This window comes from Callithrix jacchus, chromosome 15, assembly GCF_049354715.1.
Source record: "Callithrix jacchus isolate 240 chromosome 15, calJac240_pri, whole genome shotgun sequence".
Classification (NCBI taxonomy): domain Eukaryota; kingdom Metazoa; phylum Chordata; class Mammalia; order Primates; family Cebidae; genus Callithrix; species Callithrix jacchus.
Genome location: NC_133516.1, coordinates 13861943 through 13885853, shown reverse-complemented (window position 1 = coordinate 13885853; position 23911 = coordinate 13861943). Strand labels below are relative to the sequence as shown.

Genomic DNA, 23911 nt, shown 5'->3' with positions numbered 1-23911 from the left:
CTTCTAAAAATACAAAAAATTAGTTGGCCATGGTGTCACGCACATATAGTTTCAGCTACTTGGGAGACTGAGGCAGGAGAATTGCTTGAATCTGGGAGGCGGAGGCTGCAGTGAGACAAGATCACACCACTGCACTCCAGCCTGGGTGACAGAGCCAGACTCTATCTCAAAAAAAAAAAAATATATTGCTGACAAAAGACTAATATTCGCAATACATAAAAAAATCTTACAAAGCAATAAGTATGAGACATTCAAACAGAAAAGTGGGCATAAGACTTCAGCAGGCACTTCACAAAAGAGAAAATTTAAATGGCCAATAAACATATGAAAAGGTTGTCAATCTTATTAGTAATTAAGGAAGTGTAAATGTAAAACATAATTAGATATCATTACACATCCATTAGATGGGCAAAGATTTAAAGTTTGCCAAGGATAGAGAGTTCATGAGAACTCTCATACAGCACGGGCATCCAGCAAAATTTAAAATATTAATCTCAGTTAACTAGCAGTTATATACTCTAGAGCAGAGATTATGAATTAGCATGCATCAGAATAACTTAAAGGATTGCTGGGCCTCACCCCGAGTTTCTGATTCAGTAGGTCTGAGAAGGAGATCCAAACTTTGCATTTCTATCAAATTCTTAGCTGATGCCATGATGTTGGTTTGTGAACAAAACTGAGAATCATTGCCTTAGAGAAACAAATGCGGCTGTGCTCAAGATGTGCATATAAGAATGATTATGAACGGACTATTCTTAATGGTTAAAACTAGAAAAAATTAAATATTTACCAGCAGTAGAATGAAAAAATTGTGATGTACCTGTAAAATGGAATATTATACAATAAAAATTAACTGTTGCTACATAAAACAAAATGTTCTCAAACAAAATACTGGGCAATCTTCTCAAACAAAATACTGGGCACAAATAAGAAAATAAAGTGTGATTTGCTACCTGATTTCAAACTATATGACAAAGCTACAGTCATCAAAACAGCATGGTACTGGTACCAAAACAGAGATACAGACCAATGGAACAGAACAGAGGACTTGGAGGCAATGCCACACATCTACAACCATCTGATCTTTGACAAATCTCACAAAAACAAGCAATGGGGAAAGGATTACCTGTTTAATAAATGGTGTTGGGAAAACTGGCTAGTAGTGTGCAGAAAGCAGAAACTGGACCCCTTCCTGACACCTTACACTAAAATTAACTCCTGATGGATTAAAGACTTAAACATAAGACCTAACACCATAAAAACCCTAGAAGGAAATCTAGGCAAAGCCATTCAGGACATAGGCACAGGCAAGGACTTCATGACTAAAATACCAAAAGCATTGGCATCAAAAGCCAAATAGACAAATGGGATCTAATTAAACTCCAGAGCTTCTGCACAGCAAAAGAAACAATCATTAGAGTGAAGAGGAAACCAACAGAATGGAAAAAATTTTTTGCAATCTACCCATCTGATAAAGGGCTAATATCCAGAATCTAAAACAGATTTACAAGAAAAAAAACAAACAACCCCATTCAAAAGTGGGCAAAAGACATGAACAGACACTTTTCAAAAGAAGACATATATGAGCCAACAAACATATGAAAAAATGCTCATCATCACTGGTCATTAGAGAGATGCAAATCAAAACCACATTGAGATACCATCTCATGCCAGTTAGAATGACAATCATTAAAAAATCTGGAGACAAACGATGCTGGAGAGGATGTGGAGAAATAGGAACACTTTTACACTGTTGGTGGGAGTGTAAATTAGTTCAACCATTGTGGAAGACAGTGTGGCAATTCCTCAAGGCCTTAGAAATAGAAATTCCATTTGACCCAGCAATCCCATTACTGGGTATATATCCAAAGGACTATAAATTGTTCTACTATAAGGACACATGCACATGAATGTTCACTGCAGCACTGTTTACAACAGCAAAGACCTGGAACCAACCCAAATGCCCATTGATGATAGACTGGACTGGGAAAATGTGGCACATATACACCATGGAATACTATGTAGCCATAAAAAACAATGAGTTTGTGTCCTTTGTAGGGACATGGATGAATCTGGAAACTATTATTCTCAGCAAACTGACACGAGAACAGAAAATCAAACACTGCATATTCTCACTCATAGGCAGGTGTTGAACAATGAGAACACATGGACACAGGGAGGGGAGCATCACACACTGGAGTCTGTGGGGGGATGCCAAGGGAGAGACAGTGGAGGGGCAGGTGGGGAGGTCATGGAGGGACAACACAGGGAGAAATGTCAGATGTAGATGACAAGGGGATGGAGGCAGCAAACCACACTGCCATGTGTGTATCTATGCAACAATCCTGTATGATCTGCACATGTACCCCAGAACCTAAAGTACAATTAAAAAAAAAAAGATAACAGTGAAAGATAGGCAAAAGAAAAAAATAAATAAAAATGAAAATAAAAAAAGAAAGAAAGTGTGATTTCATTTTCATAAAGTTTGAAATTAGGCAAAACAAAAACATATACTTAGGGATGTATGCATATGCAGTAACAGTGTCCAAAATGGCAAGGAACTGTCACAAACCAGGGAAACGGCTATATGGGGAAGAGGGGAGGAAAGACTGTGATTAGAAAAGAAGACGGCCGGGTGCAGTGGCTCACACCTGTAATCCCAGCACTTTGGGAGGCCGAGGCGGGTGGATCACGAGGTCAAGAGATCAAGACCATCCTGGTCAACATGGTGAAACCCCGTCTCTACTAAAAATACAAAAAATTAGCTGGGCACAGAGGCATGTGCCTATAATCCCAGCTACTCAGGAGGCTGAGGCAGGAGAATTGCCTGAACCCAGGAGGTGGAGGTTGCGTTGAGCCGAGATCGCGCCATTGCACTCCAGCCTGGGTAACGAGCAAAAAACTCCATTTCAAAAAAAGGAAAAAAAAAAAAAAAAAAGAAAAGAAGACGTGGGAAAAGTCTGAGGTATGTAAATAAAATATTTCTTGTTCAGGACCTACGATGTTTGCCTTTTAACTTTTTTTATTAAGCAGTACATTTGTTTATGTCCTTTTTTGAATGCTTTATAAATTTCAAAATATAAAATGTCAACAGTATCTAATGAAACCTTTCATACTGAAAAAAACATTTGAACCAGAGATTCTTCATCTAAGAAAGACTTTTAGGAATCTGCAGATGCCTGAAACTGTAAACAGAATCACGTATTTACGTACATGTGCAACACTATGAGGCGTAAGTCTGAATCTTTCATTCAGTTTTCAAAAAACAGTGTAGAGCCCCAAATGTGTTAAGAACAGTTAAGCTATCAACTAAGTGTTTCTTGTCAGAAAACTTCATTACGACTTTTTGTCCTACGTATTTAATGTTGATTGTATTTACATTATTGAAGACACGGAAGTTCTTCAACAAAAGTTTATACACCTGTCACTGTGGACTTAAGAGACAGTAAAAAGTTCAAGGTGAAAAAATATGCAGATGTGAGAAAAAAGTACTCAAAAAAAATACTTCTGGCTTCCCCAGCGTGAGTTTGTTTGCTGAGTAATCTGTCTGCTCATTGATTGATTTATCATATTTCACATAATGCAGAGATGTGGCTTCATTTTTCATGTCTGGAATCCACGTGCTCAAACCACTGTATAACACAGACGAGGTGAAATGAAAACTGAACCACAATATAATCATGGAGACTCGAAGAGGAGGATGAAAAAGAATTCTCCATGATTAAAGGGAAAAAATATGAAACACAAAATCAGAGGATAACTTGTCGGGTTATTTTGCCAAGATATATTCATCTTGTTGTTAGCAGAGTTATAACAACATTAAATAATGTATTCCATGTTCGCAATCCTATATACAGCAGTGTGGAAACTACTTCAGACCACATATCTCAGGACTGGCTACACCACCTTTCATGTCAGATATTTCACAAGAACATGCTATTCATACCTCTGATCTTTCTAAACTTTACAACCTTCAGGAACTAAAAGTATCCACATCATATCCTTTCTTACAATTTTTCTTATCTATAAAAAATGTTCGTCCTCACGCCTATAATCCCAGCACTTTGGGAGGCCGAGACGAGTGGATCACAAGGTCAAGAGATCAAGACCATCCTGGTCAACATGGTGAAACCCTGTCTCTACTAAAAATACAAAAATTAGCTGGGCATGGTGGCGCGTGCCTGTAGTCCCAGCTACTCGGGAGGCTGAGGCAGGAGAATTGCTTGAACCCAGGAGGCGGAGGTTGCAGTGAACTGAGATCACACCATTGCACTCCAGCCTGGGCAACAAGAGCGAAACTCCATCTCAAAAAAAAAAAAAAATTCAAACATGTTGAATAACCATATCTTTAATACATTTCTAAATCCATCACCCGACTCTTGCTATGAGAGGAATGAGGGCAACACTATAGTTATACGTTATTTCCAAAATTAGGATTACCTCAGTTTAAATGCTATTTCCCAAAGAGAATTACCCCTTTTCTTACTAATTTTTTTTTATAATCAGAAATAAACATAATAGAATAGATAAAATAACATAAAACATAAAAAGAGGCTGGATGCAGTGGCTTACACCTGTAATCCTAGCACTTGGGAGGCTGAGGCGGGTGGATCACCTGAGGTCAGGAGTTCAAGATCAGCCTGACTAACATGGTGAAACCCTGTCTCTACTAAAAATACAAAAATTAGCTGGGTGTGATGGCAGGCCCCTGTAATCCCAGCCACTTGGGAGGCTGAGGCAGGAAAATCACTTGAACCCGGGAGGTGGAGGTTGCAGTGAGCCAAGATCACACCACTGCACTCCAGCCTGAGCGACAGTGTGAGACTCTGTCTCAAAAAAAGAAAAAAAAACATAAAAAGAATAGATTTCAACCAAACTGCTGGTTCTGTTGGATTCTGGGGTAAGGAGTATGTTATGAACAAAAGGAAACTGAAGTAAGTGATTTTTGGGTCCCATTTCAGAACACGTTCTGATCACAGCCCTCAGCACACAAGCAGTCTATTTGTACAACTACAAGCATTGTTCCTTAGTAACAACTTTTGTTTCAACAGAAGTGAACACTTGCATCCTCTGTAAAATAGCATGCAGCAACAACATCAGTGAATTAGTTGACCATAGCTAGGTCAGAATCATCATCCTGTTATACAAGGAAGAGAAATACATCAGAGAAAAAACTCATTGCAGTAATTTTTCTAAAAGTCCATTAGAGAATTGGATGGAATGGCACCCAGCACATATTAGGAAAAAGAGACAAGCAGTACTCTCAGAATCATTCTAAGAACTTTCTAAAAACCCACTAATAATAGTTTGTCACTAGCCGATTGAACATGGGCTAGTTTCAGAAGTCATAATGTAATAGATCGCATATGACACAGACTTTATGAAAACAAATATGAAGTAGAATAATTACGTGAAAAAGACTTCAACCCTACATTAAATCAGCTTAATATGGCAGACGCCATTGCTTAGCTGGCATAAAGTTAACTTGGGTTAAATGACCGTTCAGATAGTGAAGTGTGAAAAGTTTGGCAAATCGGTACCTCAATATGATCCATTGCTTTCTGCCACACAGACTGCTTCTCCTCGGCACTATGTCCAGGAATGGATAAGATATTGTGAATGTAATTGAAGACTTCCTCCTGAAGAGCACAAGACAATATAATGTACTCACATCCACTCACTCAAGATTTAGTCACTACCAACTGAACCAGTCTTCGTAAACAGCTATTATTTGAAGATGAAAAATCATTTGGAGATAGTTAACTGATGGAAAACTCTGCCCCCAAAAAGGAAGAGTAATTGTTTAAAATTTAGGGTAGACTCTTAGAAGCAACTAATCTTTTCCAATTAATTTTGGTTTCAACGTATTAATCTTCAGTGGCCAAGTGAGGGAGTATCACACTTTGGCCTCTGGGGATCCCCGTCCACATTCCCAATTTCAGCTCAAAACACTGCTGCCCTTTTCTATTACGCTCCACCTGAACTGATTCTCACTGTATCTGTAACATCTCTACACAGCCCCTTGAACATGTCAGTTTCCCCACTCACTCCTTTGCATATACAGTTCCCCATCCTGGAACACTCTTCCTGGCTCTTTCCTTCACTGGCTTCTCAAATTCCAAAACTCAGTTTATATGTCACTTTCTCTGAGATCCCCTCCTTGACTACTCTGTGTAAGTCAGTTCCCCATTATCCTTTAAAGTTGCGCTCAGTTTCTCTTCCCTAGCATTTATCACAATTTGTAATCATAACTGGTTTTATTTACTGTCAGTTTCCATCACTCAATTATACATTCTGAAACTGCAAGAACTCTGTTTTAGTTATCAATGTATATCTGGCTCATACACATGCACAAATATTTCTACTGAACAGTTATTTGTACTCAATAAGTAGAAAGCTGAATAAGAAAAAAGGGTAAGCAGTGTCTTGACTCACCTCTCTCAGAGGGTCATGTAAGTAGCAATCAATAATTTTGTCATATTGGTGTTCTCGTTCATACATAAATTCACAAATCTGATAGCTAGAACGCAAAGGGGAAAACTTCAGTGTACCAAACAGGCAGGTGGTTATTAGCTTATTATTTTGAGACACTTGCTCAGGCACACAGGTTTAGTATTAGGAAAAGTGGGCCAGGTGTCCCAGCTCATGCCTATAATCCGAGCGCTTTGGGAGGCTGAGGCAAGAGAATTGCTTGGGACCAGGAGTTTCAGACCAGACTGGACAGTATAGCAAGACCCCATCTCTGCAAAGAAAATGAAAAGTTAACCAGGCATGGTAGCATGTGCCTGTCATCCCAGCTACTGAAGTTGATTGCTTGAGCCCCAGAGGTAAGGCTGCAGTGAGCTATGATTGTACCACTGCATTCCAGCCTGGTCAACAGAGGGAGACCTTGTCTCAAAAAAAAAAAAAGAAAAATTAGTATAGTAGATGTGATTTCTACTGTCAGATAAAGTTATATTAAATGTCTAAGAGAGATGAGTATCTGCTATTTCTTTAACTTTAGGTTTAAGAGTCTGCTAAATACTATGTTTAAAAGAAATTTGGATGTTGAATACAAAAGTCATGCTAAAGCCATAATGTATCACATAAGAAACAGTCAACACGTTAGATATTGATAATTTACCAAAATTTTACATCAGGTGCCTCTGTTCAGAATTACATGTTGAATAAAACCTACAACATACTAGGTAAGTAGCAGTGTGATATTATATCTAACTTGCGATGCCAAATATTGTACTGTCTCTAATAAACCTAAGATAACCATAAAAAATTTATGAAACATGAAAATTTTTTAAAAACTAAAATAATAAAACACCATAAGACTGCTATTCTTTTACGTTTAAGCAATTGTACAAACACTTCAAATATGCCCTATCAATTTCTGCAAATTTTACTAATTTCTAGAATTCAATTAAAAGGCAAAAATCTTCACACTTAGCTTGTTGTTATTTGTATAATCTTTCCTAATTAAAAAAGCAGCAATGCATCAGTAAACTGGGCTTTAAGTCAGAGAAACGTAATTTAATATTTCTATGGAAAACTAATATATAGTTTCAAAACAACTTACAACTCAGCTTTTTCTGCCATACGGATGAGTCGACTCTCTTCAAACTGAACTATGCCTCCAGCCTGCAGCAATTCTAAAAGGACCTGAACATTTAAAACAAATGAGTAAAAACACTTGAGAATTTACTCGCTCTTTAAGAGTGCATTCAGCCATGCAGACTATAACTTCTATTTTTTTCTTTTTTCTTTTTAGTTGATATTTTGGCTTGCTGTCACATATGGAAGGGGTTAGACTGACATTATAAACGTGATCATGCTGCATTTAAGTCCTATAAAAAGATGAATGGCTCTGCCTTTCAAACATGGAAAGAACGCCAGTGTCTGTGAATAAAGCCCTATTAGACACGGAACTGACTCTCTGCTAAGCTAAAATGTCTGTATATTTTCTTTCAAAAAGTGAACTTTTGTCTCACTTTTATGTCTTATGGTTCTTTACAACCTGTTTATCCACAGGTGGTATCCATGTTTATATGTTAATTTTTAAAAATTAAATATTGGGGCTTTTCATAGCAGCACTATGCAAAATAGCCAAAAGGTGGAGACAATCCACATGTCCGTCAGTGGATGAATGGCTAAACAAAATGAGGTATATGCAGACCACGGAGTACTATTCAGTAGGAAGAAAATCTGACACACGCGCGCTGTGGCATGGACGAACTTTGAACACGTCATGCTAAGTGAAATAAGCTAAACACAAAAGAACAAATATTGTCTGAGTGCACTTATGTGAGGTGCCTAAAGTTGTAAAATTCAGAGACTGGCAGTTACTGAGGGCTGGGGAGGAGAAAACAGGGAGCAGGAGTTATGATTTAGTTGGGATGCAGTTCAGTTTGGGAAGATAAGAGAGTTCTGGGATGGATGGTGATGATGACCGCACAAAATGTGAGTATCACCGGCGTATACACTTAAAAATGGTCAAGATGGTAAATTATGTGCTACGTCTATTTGGCCACAGTAAAAAGCAAACACAAATATTGTGGCTCATAAAATTAATTTTTACCACACTAATCAGCTGAAATGAGGGGGCCCACATTACTATTTGGATTCAATGTAATTTAAGAGATAACCAAAACTTTACCAGCTGTTCTTCTTCCTAGGATACTCTGCAGCCGCCACTGGGGCACAGCTGTGCAGACAAAGGGGTCACTGTTGCTATCTGAGAGCCTCAACTTCCCAGCTGTGTACAATTAGCATAGTGCTTCAGCACGTCCTTCAGCACGGCTCCCATAGTACGTAATTTTACTGATTTTACTGTCTGTTTATTCACCTGACAAAATCTGGCTATCAATACAAAATGGGTTGACTCTCTCAGTGCCCACAATGATGGCAGGTATGCTTTTTAAAGAACCCTACTCCTGAAGGGAACCTCAAGAAAGTGGCACGAATAGAAAGTGGTCATCAAACAGTTGCCATCTCGCAATAATGAGTGGAGGGACAGATGGATTCTAGTGTCCAGAATGGCCAGCCCTGATGAGGTGGGGTTTTAGGGCACTCTTAAGAGTTAGGTATGTCAATGCTCAGGAGCCTGCAGCTTTTTTGTGTCAGGACCGCAGCAGCCAATGGAATGCAGGGTACAAGAAGTCCTAACTGTTGCTATGTAATAAGGAAAGATGAAGTCGTTTCTTTGATGTCACGGTAGGTGCAAGACAGCTCTAGGAATTGAGTTTGATATAAGCTCCTAATACATGTACCTCTAACAACCAACCACTCTATTATCTGGTCCCCATGACTTTACCTTCGTGTTAGAGTTTGGCACAAGTCACTGCCCCTTACGTGTAGTGAGGTCTAGCACAGAAGAGGTCCTTCTGGTTTACTCTTGTTTCCTATTTAAAGCAAAAAGAGTTCTAGTGGTTCAAACCTGCTGTCTTTCAGAATGTCGGGAATCATCGTCAGGACTACAAAGGAATTCAAGGACCTGGCCAAAGAAAGAGTAAAGCATGCAGACATCAGTACTCTCATAATAAAAATAATAACCACCCTTTCAAATAACCAACCCATTCACACTCAGCCAAAGACCACAGGTGCAGAGTACCTTCGCAGCTGATTAGCCTAGTACACATAACATCAGGCTCAGGTATGCCAACGATTTAATATGTGCCTTACATACTTATCTCTTTACTCTTTAGAAACATAACTGTAAGAGGCTGGGCGCACTGGTTCACACCTGCAATCCCAGCACTTCTGGAGGCCGAGGAGGGTGGATCACTTGAGGTCAGGAGTTCAAGACCAACCTGGCCAACATGGTGAAACCACGTCTCTACTAAAAATACAAGAAATTAGCCGGGTGTGGTGGCATGCACCTGTAATCCCAGCTACTCTGGAGGCTGAGGCAAAAGAACCACTTGAACCTGGGAGGCAGAGGTTGCAGTGAGCTGAGATTGCGCCACTGTACTAGAGCCTGGGTGACCAAAAAATAAAAGAGAGAGAGAGAGACAAAAGAAATATAGCTATAAGAAACACAGATATAAGGAAGTGTTGTCTATACAGACACACACACATGCATGCACGCACGCACACACGAACACACACACCCCTTAAGTTTCCTGATAAGATATCACGAACCTAGCAAAGCATGGACTTAGGAGTCAGGCCACCTGAATTTGGATACTAACCCTATTAAGACTTAGTATTTGCTGCTAATAACAACACTTACTAAGTATGACCTTAGATGAATGACTCAATCTCTCCAGGCCTTCCCTTCCTCATCTATAACAGGAGATAACTGCCCCTGTTTTCGAGCTGTTGAGAGGACTAAGGTAACACACACACATAAAGCTTTGGAACAACGTCTGCCATTCTGAAGTGCTCAGAAAATGCTAGTCATCTTTAGATACTTTCTCCAGACAAAAAGTGTCTTCTTTGCCACCTGTGGAAACATAGGAGCTATTTAAGTGGGCTTACAAGACGCCTGCAAAGTCATTTGTAGGTAAATTGAGATTTTATAAAATAATCTCTTCTCCAGATGATGGGCCTAATAGTCTCACTACCGGAGAGATGCGGGAGATTCTTAAATTGGAAAACTCTTGAGCAAAGAATTCCAGGCAATTCAGAACAACAGAATAATTTGAAGAACACAAGCTCTATAAACCAATCTCCACAAACACACCCATCCACCCATATACACACACACCCCTAATTTAGATCCAAAGCCTGAACAGGCCTCTCCTTGATAAGACATTTACCCAAGTCTGTCACATCAAGCAACAGTGTAATCCAGGGAACTGTGCACAATAAACAGAAAAAAAGCTTTTCGTTTTCACTGCTAGACACTTACCTGATCAAAAAGTGTTCTGTTTACAAACAAGGTGTTGTCAGGCTTTGCAAGCTGCCGAGCAAGGAAGGTAAAGAGACATCCTACTTGTGAGGGGGTGAAGTCTGAATTCTCCACCATAACCTGAGAAGCAAGGGAGACCATTTATTCAATACACCATCTGGTTTGATGCAAAAGCATACAATTAGAAGAGGGGACAGCCTCATTACTGAAGACTTGTAAAAAGATTCTTTTACTGACTGTGCAACAATTGAATTTAACACCATTTAGAAGAAGCACAACTATTCGCACACTGAAAATATTTCAGTGATTTTTGGCATATTTCTAGCACAATCTGGATGAGAACTGAATTGATAAGGAGGTAGAGATATAAACTGTAATATTTCAAAGAAATATCAATCATGTTTCCCCCAGGAATTCTTCAAGAATCATTCTACAATTATTATTATTTTTGAGACGGAGTCTCGCTCTGTTGCCCAAGCTGGAGTGCAATGGTGCAATTTTGGCTCACTGCAACCGCTGCCTCTTGAGTTCAAGTGATCCTCCCACGTCAGCTCCCCGAGTAGCTGGAAGTGCAGGCATGCGCCACCATGCCTGGCTAATTTTTGTATTTTTGGTAGAGACGGAGTTTCACCACATTGGCCAGGCTGGCATTGTACAATTAAATTTAAATAGTCCGATAAGTAGAAAGTAAATTCTTTTGCGGAACGATCCAAGATGGCCGATCGCTAACATCCCGAGATTGCAGCTCTCAGGGAAGACGCGGAGAACTAGAGGACGCCACACTTTCAGACAAAGTCTGGTTGCTCACGGAGCAGAAGATCCCCCAGTGGAGGAAACACACGGGTCGCCAGCGTGACTCTCGTGGCCGGCGCAGCGGTTCCGCCCGCACCTCGGTGTGGCAGCTCTCGGAGCAGAGTAAACACATTTGGAGGACCCGCACGGCCCCCAGCACAATACCAGAGCCCGGCGCAGCGGCTGTGACGGCACCTCGGTGCGGCAGCGCTCAGCGCAGAGTAAACGGGACGGGTTCCCCTTCTGACCAAGGTTTGGAGTCCTGGGAAGGCAGAGTCGCCTACTACAGAAACAAGAAGGAAGCCAGACAGGAGAATCCTGGGCAGAAAAGCACCATCAGTATTAACGCCGCTGCTCTGGCCCTGGGAACTAACAACCTGGACGTCCACTCAAGAGACCTAATCTGAAAGTTGGTAATTTCAAAGACGACAGGAGGATAAATTTACAACGATGGGAAGAAACCAGCGTAAAAAAGCTGAGAATACTCAAAGTCAGAATGCCTCTCCCTCTAAAGATGATCACAGTTCCACATCAACAATGGAACAAGGCTTGATGGAGAATGAGCGCCTCCTGATGACAGAATCACTCTTCAAGGAATGGATAATAACAAACTTCGGTGAGTTAAAAGAACATGTTGTAGCCCAACGTAAAGAAACTAGGAACTTTGAAAAAAGGTTTGATGAAATCCTATTGAGAATAGACAACTTAGAGAGGAGTATGAGTGAATTAATGGAACTGAAGAATACAATACAGGAACTCCGAGAAGTATGCACAGGTTTAAACACTCGAATTGTTCAAGCAGAAGAAGAGATATCAGAGGTCAAAGTCCAACTTAATGAAATAAAACGTGAAGAAAAGATTAGAGTAAAAAGGATAAAAAGGAATGAGCAAAGTCTCCAAGAAATGTGGGACTATGTGAAAAGACCAAATTTACGTTTGATAGGTGTACCTGAATGCGAAGGAGAGAATGAATCCAAGCTGGAAAATACCCTTCAGGATATTATTCAGGAAAATTTTCCTAAACTAGCAAAGCAGGTCAACATTCAACCCCAGGTAATACAGAGAACACCACAAAGACATTCCTCAAGAAGAGCAACCCCAAGGCACATAATCGTTAGATTCACCAGGGTTGAAACGAAGGAGAAAATACTAAGGGCAGCCAGAGAGAAAGGTCATGTTACCCACAAAGGCAAGCCTATCAGACTTACAGCAGATCTCTCAGCAGAAACTCTACAAGCCAGAAGAGAGTGGGGGCCAATATTCAACATTCTCAAAGAACAGAACCTTCAGCCCAGAATTTCATATCCAGCCAAACTAAGCTTCACAACTGAAGGAAAAATAAAATCTTTTATGAACAAGCAAGAACTCAGAGATTTTATTACCACCAGGCCTGCTTTACAAGAGCTTCTGAAAGAAGCATTACACACAGAAAGAAACAACCAGTATTAGCCTTTCTAAAAATACACCATAAAGTAAAGAGCACCAACATAAAGAAGAATTTATACCAACGAATGGATAAAACAGCCAGTCAACATCAAATGGCAGTAATCCTAAATATAAATTGACTAAATCCCCCAATCAAAAGACATAGCCAAAACCCAACGGCATGTTACATCCAGACCTGTTTCACATGCAAGGATACACAAAGACTCAAAACAAAGGGATGGAGAAAGATTTACCAACCAAATAGAGAGCAAAAATAAATAATAAATAAATAAAAAGCAGGAGTTGCAAATCTTGTAGCGGATAAAATAGATTTTAAAGCAACAAAGATACAGTGGTAAAAGGATCAATGCAACAACAAGAGCTAACGATCCTAACACCCAGATACGAGACTTAGATTCAATGAGACAGAAAATTAATAAGGATATCAAGGACTCGAACTCAGATCCGGAACAAGTAAACTTAATAAATATTTATAGAGATCTCCACTTCAAATACAGAAAATATACATTCTTGTCAATACCTCATCACACCTACCCATAAGTTTAAATGAAACATTGATTGGCCATTATTAATACCCAATTTTTTTCAAAATAAAGCAATATTTCCATTTACTCTCCCTCTTTTTCTTCCTCTTTCTTCCTCTCCTTTATTTATTTTTTTTTTCTTTCCTTCTCTCAAAAAAAAAGAAATCAACTTGTAAACCTCTAGATCCAGGTCGGCAATGTCTCTCTCATTGCTTGATTTCCTTCCTTCCCTTCCCTCCCTCCATGCTTCCTCCCTTCCTTCCTTCCTTCATCCCTTCCTTCCTTCCTACCGTCCTTCTTCCCTCCCTTCCTGCCTTCCTCCCCCCCCCCAAAAAAAAAAAAAAAATTTAAATAGTCCTACTAAAAATCTGTCGATCAACAAGGGAAGAAGAGAGTTGCTTTGAGGTTTGAGTGTGAGATAACTGAGAATGAAGGCATCCCAGAGAAGTCAGCTATCACACAGAAACACAGATCAATGAAGTGAATGGCTTCTGTCCTGTATCAAGCAGTTCCTTGAACACATGGTTTTATATAACAGGATTTTTTTTTTTTTTTTAGAGACAGGGTTGCACCATGTTGGCCAGGATGGTCTCGATCTCTTGATCTCTTGACCTTGGGATCCGCCTGCCTCAGCCTCCCAAAGTGCTGGGATTACAGGCGTGAACCACCGCGCCCGGCCTCAACAGGCTTTCTATAATCACACACAGTTACCAAATTACAGTCACTCCTCTGGCTTTAATTCAGCTCTCATTTCCTAAGTATTCACTATGTGTAAGATGCCATAAGTGTCTTCAATTAGGAACAAGAAGGAAAAGACAGCCACATCTTAAATAAAAGGCACAACATAATGACTGCTATTATAAAGGCACAAATGATTAAAGCAGCACAGTGGAAAACGTTAATTCAACTGGTTCGAGAGGGAATTTGAAAAGAAATGAGAAAAACAGCTTTTAGGCTAAGTTTTGAAGCCCATGCAGAAATTGTGACAAAGGGAAATGTCAACAGAGAAGGCAAATCTGGCAAAGAGAAGAGTGAGAGCAAAACCATGGACACAGAAAAACACGTTTGTCAGGGGGGCCACAATATTCATTAGAACGCAGCGGTATCCAGGAAAAGGGCAACATTAGATTAAATGGGAAACTCAGGTCTCAGAGCTCACCCTAAGGAGTCCGGCATGTGTTATACAGAACACTCGGGAGCTCCTAAATGTGTCCCACCAGGGCAGCTGGTCATGACCAGCTGTGCTTGGGAAAACTATCCTGTCAGCAGCGTGGGACAAAGTTAACAGAAGAAAGAAACAGAAGGCATGGAGGGCAAGATACAAGTGACTGCAGGGGTCTAAGGGAGAGACCCAAGGGCTCTGAACTAGGGCAGTGACCATGAAAACAGAAGGCAGAGAGACGAGGGACAGGACAAGTATTCCTATGCGTGGAAACATGTGGTTAAAAGGAGCAGTTAAAAGGACAGCTTTTGAGCCTGACTGGCAGGCGGGAGAATGATGCCATTAACAGAGAGAACGCAGAAGTGTGGGAGGGGAGACCATGTACTGCTTTGGGTGAGATGAATTCATGGGGGCAACTCGTCTACAACAAATTAGGGTATAGTACCCTGACACGTTATTAAAAAGTTTCAAGTCCTCTCCTTCCATCCTCCATTCAAACATAAAGTATCAGGTTTCTCCCATTAGACAACATTCCCTAGCTTTTGACCTCTTTCTTCTTACATCTTACATCCCTCTATTTTGCCCTTTCTGCTTTTAGTCCAGTAATCACCACGTGTCAAGTATATACTCATTATAAGAATATGTGTGTATTTCAAGTTATAAAATCTTTTTCTCATATATACATATGCTTATATACAGGAGAATTCCCTCATCACCTCAGCAAGTGTGTAATTGGTTATTATCCTACAAAAGGCCCTTTCCTTTCTACTACTTCTCTTTAGCCTATTTCCGAGATCATGCTTACAAATTTTCTGGGCAATCTTGTAAAAAGTCACAAATTAACAGATGTTTCCCTTTCTGTCGGCAGCCATTTGGCACACATGGGAATGCCCACTGGCCTGTTCTGTGGTCACTGCCTATACCCCTCTTCTCCCTGGCTCCCTCACAAGCACACTTTAACCAGTGAGCACATCTCTAGCACTAGGAATGAGACAAATAATCCCAAAAGCTCATTCTTCACTGACCCAAGGTAAACACTATCAAGACAACAGACAAGAATGGCAAGTCAACACAGGAAGTCAAGTACTTATGGAACTTTCTCTTCATTTGGATCATTCTTCCAACTTAGTATAGTTTTCAATTGAAATTACAATTTGACCAACTTCCACTGACCTGACATCTACCGAGTTACAGGCACTGAGCTGTATCTGCTCTAGGCATGAGAAAACAATCACCAAAATAGTGGTAATAAAAATCATAATTAGAATAATCCTCACACACTACCTTCAGGAAGCTCAAGTCTCGATAAGATGGATAAGGAAACATGTAAACATGACAACACAGTGTGCTAACTGAATGGAAAGTGTTGCCTGAGTACAGACAAGGAGCAACTAGTCAGCCTAGATGAGTGGGAGATGATGTCTCAGTTAAGTCTTGAAAAATGATTAGGAACTTGCCAGTGAGCGAAAAGGAAGGAAAAGGCATGACAGACTGAAAGAAAACCCTTGCAAAGAACATAAACCATGAACACGCCACAGAGAGTCTAGTGAATTCTAATAATTTAATATGGTTGAGGGTACCTAATACAAGGTGTGCGGGGTGGGATGATGAGGCGGATGAGAGAGGGGAGAGGTTACAGAGACCCAGTCAGGACCAGAAAACACAGCGGGATCAGGGATGTTCCACAGTGTAAATGGGTATGGCAGAAATTATTACTTATGTTCCAACATCTAGTCTTCCCTCCTAACTTAGAAACAGAACTCCTCAAGGCTGGGTGTGGTGGCTCACACCTATAATCCAGCACTTTGTGAGGCTGAGGTGGGCAGGTTACCTGAGGTCAGGAGTTTGAGACCAGCCTGGCCAACATAGTGAAACCCTGTCTCTACTAAAAATACGAAAATTAGCCAGGTGTGGTGGCAGGTGCCTATAATCCCAGCTACTCAGGAGGCTGAGGCAGGAGAAGCACTTGAACACAGAGGTGGAGGTTGCAGTGAGCTGAGATCGTGTCACTGTACTCTAGCCTGGGCAACAGAGCAAGATGGAGAGATGGATGGATGTAAGGGAGGGAGAGAGGGATGGAGGGAGGGAGGAAGGAACGAGAAAGGAAGAAAGAAAACAAACTCCTTATGCTTAGTAAGCACGTGGTTACCAAGAATACAGACTCTGTTTCCAACTAAGGAGCCTTATATCTAGTTCTTGGCAATATGGTATATACAATAAGAATTGTATTACACAGCTTTTAAGAAGTGTCCTTGAGGAGAGGGAATATTTTCCTCCTCTCTTTCTACATTCAGGCTAGCTAGAATGCAGAGGTAATGACAGGAGCCTGAGCAGCCATTTTGGATGGAAAGACAGAAATCATGTACTAAGTGTAATGCTAAGACAGAAGGAATCTACATCCCTGGTAAGTTTACGAAGTCACTCTACTAGACCAGATTGCCTACTTTCAGACTTCCATGAGAAAAATTAATTCCCATCACAATGAAACTATTGTTATTTTGAGTTTTCTCTCACAGCAGAACTTAATTCCAAATGATCAACGGGAAGCCACAGAAGAACATTAGGTAGAGGAGAGGCAAGATCACAAATTAAAGAAGGACAAGACTGAGAATAAGGAGACCACTTAGAAAGGTATTTTGGAAATCTAGGTGAAAATTCTCCATACTAGCCACCTGAATCAAACTGGCATTATCTGACAGATTAACAATCCTATTCTCATACTCATCACTGCCTGCCTTATAAGGTTAAATGAATATTAATTGATAGCTCAAAAGAAATAATGTATATAAACATGCTTTGGAAATTATAAAGGACTATTATAAATATAAGATATTGACGCTATGCACAACCAGAAAACACTTTAATTCTAGTCTCTTGTCCAAAATAATTTAAGATTAAAAGAAAGAAAGCTCCATTTTACAGCCAAATTAACAAAATGAAAACTCTAAGCTTTCAACTCCAAGAGGAACCTGGTCTGCCTGAAGTCATACAGATGGAAAAGAAAAGACCCTTTCCCTGCATTCATTCAGTAGCAGCAGCATACATCTCCAAATAGCTTTCTGATGAATCTAATTAGATTTGTAAGGGGACGATCATTTCTGTGTGCCTCAAATCATTCTGAGATGTCACCTGGCATCTCAGTGCCATGATAGAATATGGCACTACCTTAGCATCAAAGTGAAGCTGGCATGAGACACAGGAAGATCCTTCACATTAATTGTTTTCTCAAAGCACTCTGGGTTAGTCTCTATTATTACACGTACTCACACTAACATAGCAATTATCACCATATGCCTCTCTCACATAGTGCTCTCTATTCTGGCACCCAGTCTAAAGCAACATACACTAAACATTTTTATCGATAAATGATTAGTACTTAATTCAGCTCTTGAGGGCAAAGACACCATAATAAAATTTTAAGATATGATTCCAACATGCCAATTAACAAAATTATTTTATAACCTGCTATAAAACAACTCAACTATCTACTCACTTTCAACAAAATATCCACAATTCGCTGTTGATACTCCACAGCTTGCTTGTCATTTTTAAAATCTTCGAAAGTCTACAAGGGAGAAGTAAATTTTAAAAAGTAATTATTGTTTGCACGTTGTAAAAGAAAACAAGCTATTAAATTCTTGTTAATAAAATCCAAGTAATTTCCCAAATAAGGTAACTATTCCTCATCAGTTTTTTTTCTTATATGCCTTTTGTTACATTATTTTTAGTGAGTCAAATAGAAAGCTATGTCATTTAATAATGCACAGTATTCTGAGACTTTAAAAAATCACAAATAAGTATAAAAATTTGAGAAAGGAAGGCAAAGTCCATAAGCTAAAAAGAGAGAGAGAGAGAACAGTAATGGAAATGATAATTTGGGAACAAAAATTTGAGAACAGAAGGAAAAAATACTACATGTTCAGCCATCATTCAGTCTATGTTATTTGGAAATAAGTAAGACACAGTTTATTAACTGTCATGAAGAATAACTTTCATAATTTCCATGACAATTAAGAAAAATGATTTCCAAAGACAGGCATTTTTTTTAAACATGATTATGCTTTTAAAAAAGTTAAAATTCTCAAGCCTACTTACTATTCTCAAAACACTGCCAACTATAGCAAGTTTTATTTTACGTACCTGATCAAGCAGAGCCAAAATACTTTGAACATAACATGCATCAAAATCAATTACAATATCAGATTCTGTTTGTTAGTATATGATAACAGAATGTCATTAAAAAAACCCTAGTACATACAGTATATATGAAGAAACTGAGGCTGTGTCCACTATCAAAAAATTAAAATGAAAATTTTGACTGAACAATAAGAATGCTGAAAGACCTAAGGATCTTTCCTATGGTTTTCACTTAGTTCATTTGATTCTAAGAAATGTTAAGATGCGCACAGCACTAATTTATTGCTATTTTCTTGTAACAAGAAAATGAACTACACATTGTCACCACAGATTAAAAGTAAAAAGAAATTTCATGGCCATGAACTTTCAAGAACAAGAGTAGTTACTGTTCTTCAAATGGACCTGAACTTCCCCCCATTTCTCCAAAGCACCTTTGTTCATGTTGTCCTCTTATTAGCACGTCCTTCCCTTCCTTCTGTTTGATGCACAAAAAATAAAATATTCTTGACTTTTTTTCAACTAGCCTGCTTTACTGCCAGGTAGTTGGGAAACGCTGAAACAAGTTACCAAGGAGACTGTAGGAACTGTTACTGTGAAGGGCTCAAATAGAAGTTATTTTGATATATATGAAGGTTAGATATGACCCTGACTGAAGATGGGAAGACAGACTTCAAAGTCTCTCTCAGTTCTATCTTCGGATTCATGAGAACAGCAAACAGGCAAGTAACATATACACCCATCCCCGCCTGCTAAACTGAGATGTCACTTTGCAGGTCAAGGGAAGGCACCATCTGCTAATACAAGTACTACATTCAACTAAAATACAAAACCGTGGAGAATTAGCACATGCTTTTAAAAAAACTACAGCAGTGACAGCCAGTCAAAAAGAATTTCCTTAACCATTTTCCTTTCGGCAGTATGTAGTCCCTCCTTTGAAAGATACTGATAGTTGGCTTCTGTGAACATAATTAAGTGGTGATATACTACAGTGTGAACATTATGATATGCTTAATGACTATCCTGGCGGTAGTTAACATCTGCCACCAAAATGGCACATTGTTAAACCATTATCATCCCACAAAGATGCTTCTAATTACGGATGCTTACTAGAGGAATAATATGCAAAGAGGTCCTGATGGAGAATTACAGTTTCTGTACAAAGGTAGATCTAAAACTCAAGTTCAGAGTTATCTGTGAATTTGGGCATAAAAACTTCTTTCTGCAGTACCTCAAAAATTATTATGGGGTTTCTGTAAAATAATGATAGCAAGCTACCTCCTAATCCAGGGGTCAACATTCTCTGCAAAGAGCCAGACAGTAAGTATTTCTGGCTTTTGGGGCTACACATGGTCTCTATCACAGATTCTTGTTCTTTATGAGGCTGACTTGCCTCTTAAAATAGCTTTCAAATCCTTTACATCTTGGTATCCCCACTGTCAATGTCCTAATTCAAGCCACTATTATCTTCTATTTAGATTACTAGAAAATGTGGTAACAGATCTCCCTGCCTCCATGCTACCTCATTTCAATCCATTTGTATGCTCCCAAATTCAGGCAGAAAACCTAATCACCAATGGGCTGGTATTAGGAGGTAAGCCTCTGGGAGGTGTGCCTAAACCAGCGGAATCTGCCAGCACCTTGGTCTTGGACCTCCCAGCCTCTAGAACTGTGACAAATACATTTCTGTTGTTTATGAGCCACCCAATCTATGGCACTTTCTTATAGCACCCCAAACTGACTAAGGCACAAGAGTCAGAGGGAATCTTTTTTAAAGTACAGAATCAATATAGTTTTCTTCCAAAAAGGCTTCGAAGGCTACTCACTGCTGTAATACAAGGTTCAAATTTTGGCCAGGAGCTGTGGCTTACGCCTGTAATCCCAGCACTTTGGGAGGCCAAAGCAGGTGGATCCCCTGAGGTCAGAAGTTCAAGTCCAGTCTGGCCAACATGGTGAAACCCCATCTCTACTAAAAACACAACAATTAGCCAGGCATGGTGATGAGCGCCTGTAATCCTAGCTACTGGGGAGGCTGAGGCAGGAGAATCACTTGAACCTGAGAGGTGGAGGTTGCAGTGAGCAGAGATGGTACCGTGGCACTGCAGCCTAGGAGACAAGAGTGAAGCTCTGTCTCAAAAATAAACAAATAAATAAACACCAATTTTTTTTTTTTTTGAGATGGAGTTTCACTCTTCTTACCTAGGCTGGAGTGCAATGACGCGATCTCGGCTCACTGCAACCTCTGCCTCCTGGGTTCAAGCAATTCTCCTGCCTCAGCCTCCCGAGTAGCTGGGGCTAAAGGCACGCACCACCACGCCCAGCTAATTTTTGTATTTTTAGTAGAGACGGGGTTTCACCATGTTGCCCAGGATGGTCTTGATCTCTTGACCTCGTGATCCACCTGCCTCGGCCTCCCAAAGTGCTGGGATTATAGGTGTGAGCCACTGCGCCCGGCCCCAAATTTTTTACTATGGATTGCAACACGCGGTATCTGCCTATCTCTCTGGATTTGCTTCTCTTTGCACTTCTCCTTACACTTGAAAGATGCAGCTATACCGAATGTTTTTCAATTACTTGAACACACATTGCTCTGTCTCATTTCCAGGCCTTTTTACATATTCAGCCCTCTGCCTACAGTATTTTTTCCTACCCTTCACCTGACTAACTTCTGTTCATCTTTTGAGACTCAGTGTAGATACCAATTTTATCCAAGAAACCTTCCCTAATGCTCCATTAGGTGCCCCTCATTAATCGTTCCTCTAGCATCCTGTATTTCCCTAAGGCATGTATTACACTGTGCTGTAATCATTCACCTACAAGCCTGGATCCTTTTCGTCCACAAAGGCAGAGTGTATATCTTGTTGGCCAATGCTGCATCCCCTAATTAGGATAATAAGTAAGATATTCCATGCACTCACATATTTCTCAACCAAATCAGAGAGACTGTCCTGTAGCCTTACTATAAATCCCAGTATCATCATTCAGACATCAGCATAATTCCAGATCTGTCTTGGTGCTGCCACAGCCCTTAAAGAAATAAAAATTACACGAAATTCTCTGTTTTCTCCAACACTCTTCACCAAACCTCCTCCCCCATCACTTCCTGTTTCTTTTCTTCCTATGTGCCAGTCACCAACTGCCCTTATGCTTCCCTCTGGACATCTAAAATTTGCTAAGCCAACTGGATCTGACTTCTAAGTTCTCCTTCCCTTCTTTCTATGCAATTAAAGTTACCACTTCTGATGGCAGATTTTCAGATTAAACCAATTCAAATTATAATAACCTTCTCATGAGCACTTACCTTTTTAAAATAATTTAAGTTTATTTTATTTATGCAATTCAATTTATAAAAGTAGTATATGCTTACTAGGGAAATTTGCTTCATCTCACAGAGTTAATGACTATTTACATTGAGGTGTATTTCCATCCTTTGTTTCTCCAAATACTGTGTATATGTGTGTTTTGCATATTTGTGTGTCTCCTGCTTTCACTAAACACTGTAAGTATTTTCCATATCAAAAGCTTTTCAAAAAACAACTATAATACTATTTTCAGAAGATACATTATGTTTTATCTAATTATTCCCATAGGGGTATTTTCACAGAAAACCTGGCTCACCCAAATTGTACTAACTGAACATGTATAAGGGGTTTTTTGATTTTTGGTTTTTTTTTAGCAAAAAGCTTCCATTTTCCATTTCAACTCCAGCTACTTTTACTGTCATCACTCCCGCAAACCCTTCAGCGTCTCCCTTCCATATTTAGCATGCCAGGCAATATAATTCATGAAATCAAAGATGCGCCACATCTAACTCGGTTATACTTAACTTTCTGATGAGTGTGTTTTAGAGAGGGAGAAAGAGAGTAAGGGAGGGAGGAAAGAAGAGGGGAAGGGAGGAGAGTAAGGAACTAGAAAAAAATAAACAGCACAACGAAATTAAACATTTGAAACCTTTACTGCTAGTGCATAAAACCTGTACCTGCATAAGAATTATTATTTTTCTATAAAAAACATTGCTTTTTCCTTTTTTTGAGACAGTCTCTCTCTGTAGCCCAGGCTGGAATGCAGTTGGCACACTGCAACCTCCGCCTCCCAGGTTCAAGCAATTCTTACGCCTCAGCCTCCCAAGTACCTGGGATTACAGTCACCTGCCACCACGCCCAGCTAAGTTTTATATTTTTAGTAGAGACGAGGTTTCACATGTTGGCCAGGCTGGTTTGGAACTCCTAACCTCAGGTTATCTGCCTGCCTCAGCCTGCCAAAGTGCTGGGATTACAGGTGTGAGCCACTGCGCCTGGCCAAAACACTATTGCTCTGTCTTCTTTGAAAACACATTAAAATAATACTATCTCTTACCAGTGCCAATACATTTAGAAATTCTCTTGTGTCAAAATGTAGCAAAGTCCGAATATAAGGATAGATTTCTTCCTCAGGGGAAGCCTCTGCTGAATGCAGGCGAATTAGAAATTCAAAAACCTGTAAGTTGGGAAAAAAATGTTGATTATTTTCTCACTTTCCAGAGTATCTTGCTGAAGCAGCGAGTCCCATTTGGATAAACTAAAGATAGGCTGAATTCAGTTTAAATTGCTACTACATTATAAGTTCTCTCTTAAATTCTCCCTCAGCTGTAATTACTGACTTTAGCAATAGTGTGTAAGCCCTCGCCTGTGACAGGTGATAGCTCCTGACCCGTGTGTAATCCTCAACTGCAGTCTGTCTTCAGTGCATCTTAACCAGAGACACAGGACAGTAAAAAGCTATGAAAATAGTACCAACCTGGTTTTTAACCAAGGGAACAAGATCTTCAGGGATGTCACCAAGGGGATAGGCACGACCTGCCAGACAACAGCTAGAAGGAAAGAATAAGAACAGATCCGGTGACTTGTAAAGGGATAACTTTCAAGTGAGTAGCAACACTGTTTCTCAAACTTGAGATACTAGTTCAATATTGAAGTAGGCTCAGCTTTTGTCAGCTAAGTTCCAAAGCAGATCAGGATGACACCCAGTTTAGAA

At 39.8% G+C, this 23911-nt stretch overlaps 1 protein-coding gene across 7 annotated transcripts in view; it reads right to left on the bottom strand.

The window, feature by feature from the left end:
* The window catches only part of VPS8 (VPS8 subunit of CORVET complex), a 258139-nt gene that overhangs the window by 123811 nt on the left and 110417 nt on the right, over nucleotides 1-23911 (bottom strand). For all 7 annotated transcript variants that reach the window (XM_035275299.3, XM_054246193.2, XM_078350390.1 and 4 more), the window contains 8 exons: nucleotides 23675-23747; nucleotides 23255-23374; nucleotides 18258-18329; nucleotides 10841-10960; nucleotides 9425-9481; nucleotides 7568-7650; nucleotides 6436-6520; nucleotides 5541-5639 (listed from right to left, as the gene is read on the bottom strand). In XM_035275299.3, coding sequence (XP_035131190.1) covers nucleotides 5541-5639; nucleotides 6436-6520; nucleotides 7568-7650; nucleotides 9425-9481; nucleotides 10841-10960; nucleotides 18258-18329; nucleotides 23255-23374; nucleotides 23675-23747 — 709 coding nt within the window. The remainder of the gene's footprint in view (nucleotides 1-5540; nucleotides 5640-6435; nucleotides 6521-7567; nucleotides 7651-9424; nucleotides 9482-10840; nucleotides 10961-18257; nucleotides 18330-23254; nucleotides 23375-23674; nucleotides 23748-23911) is intronic.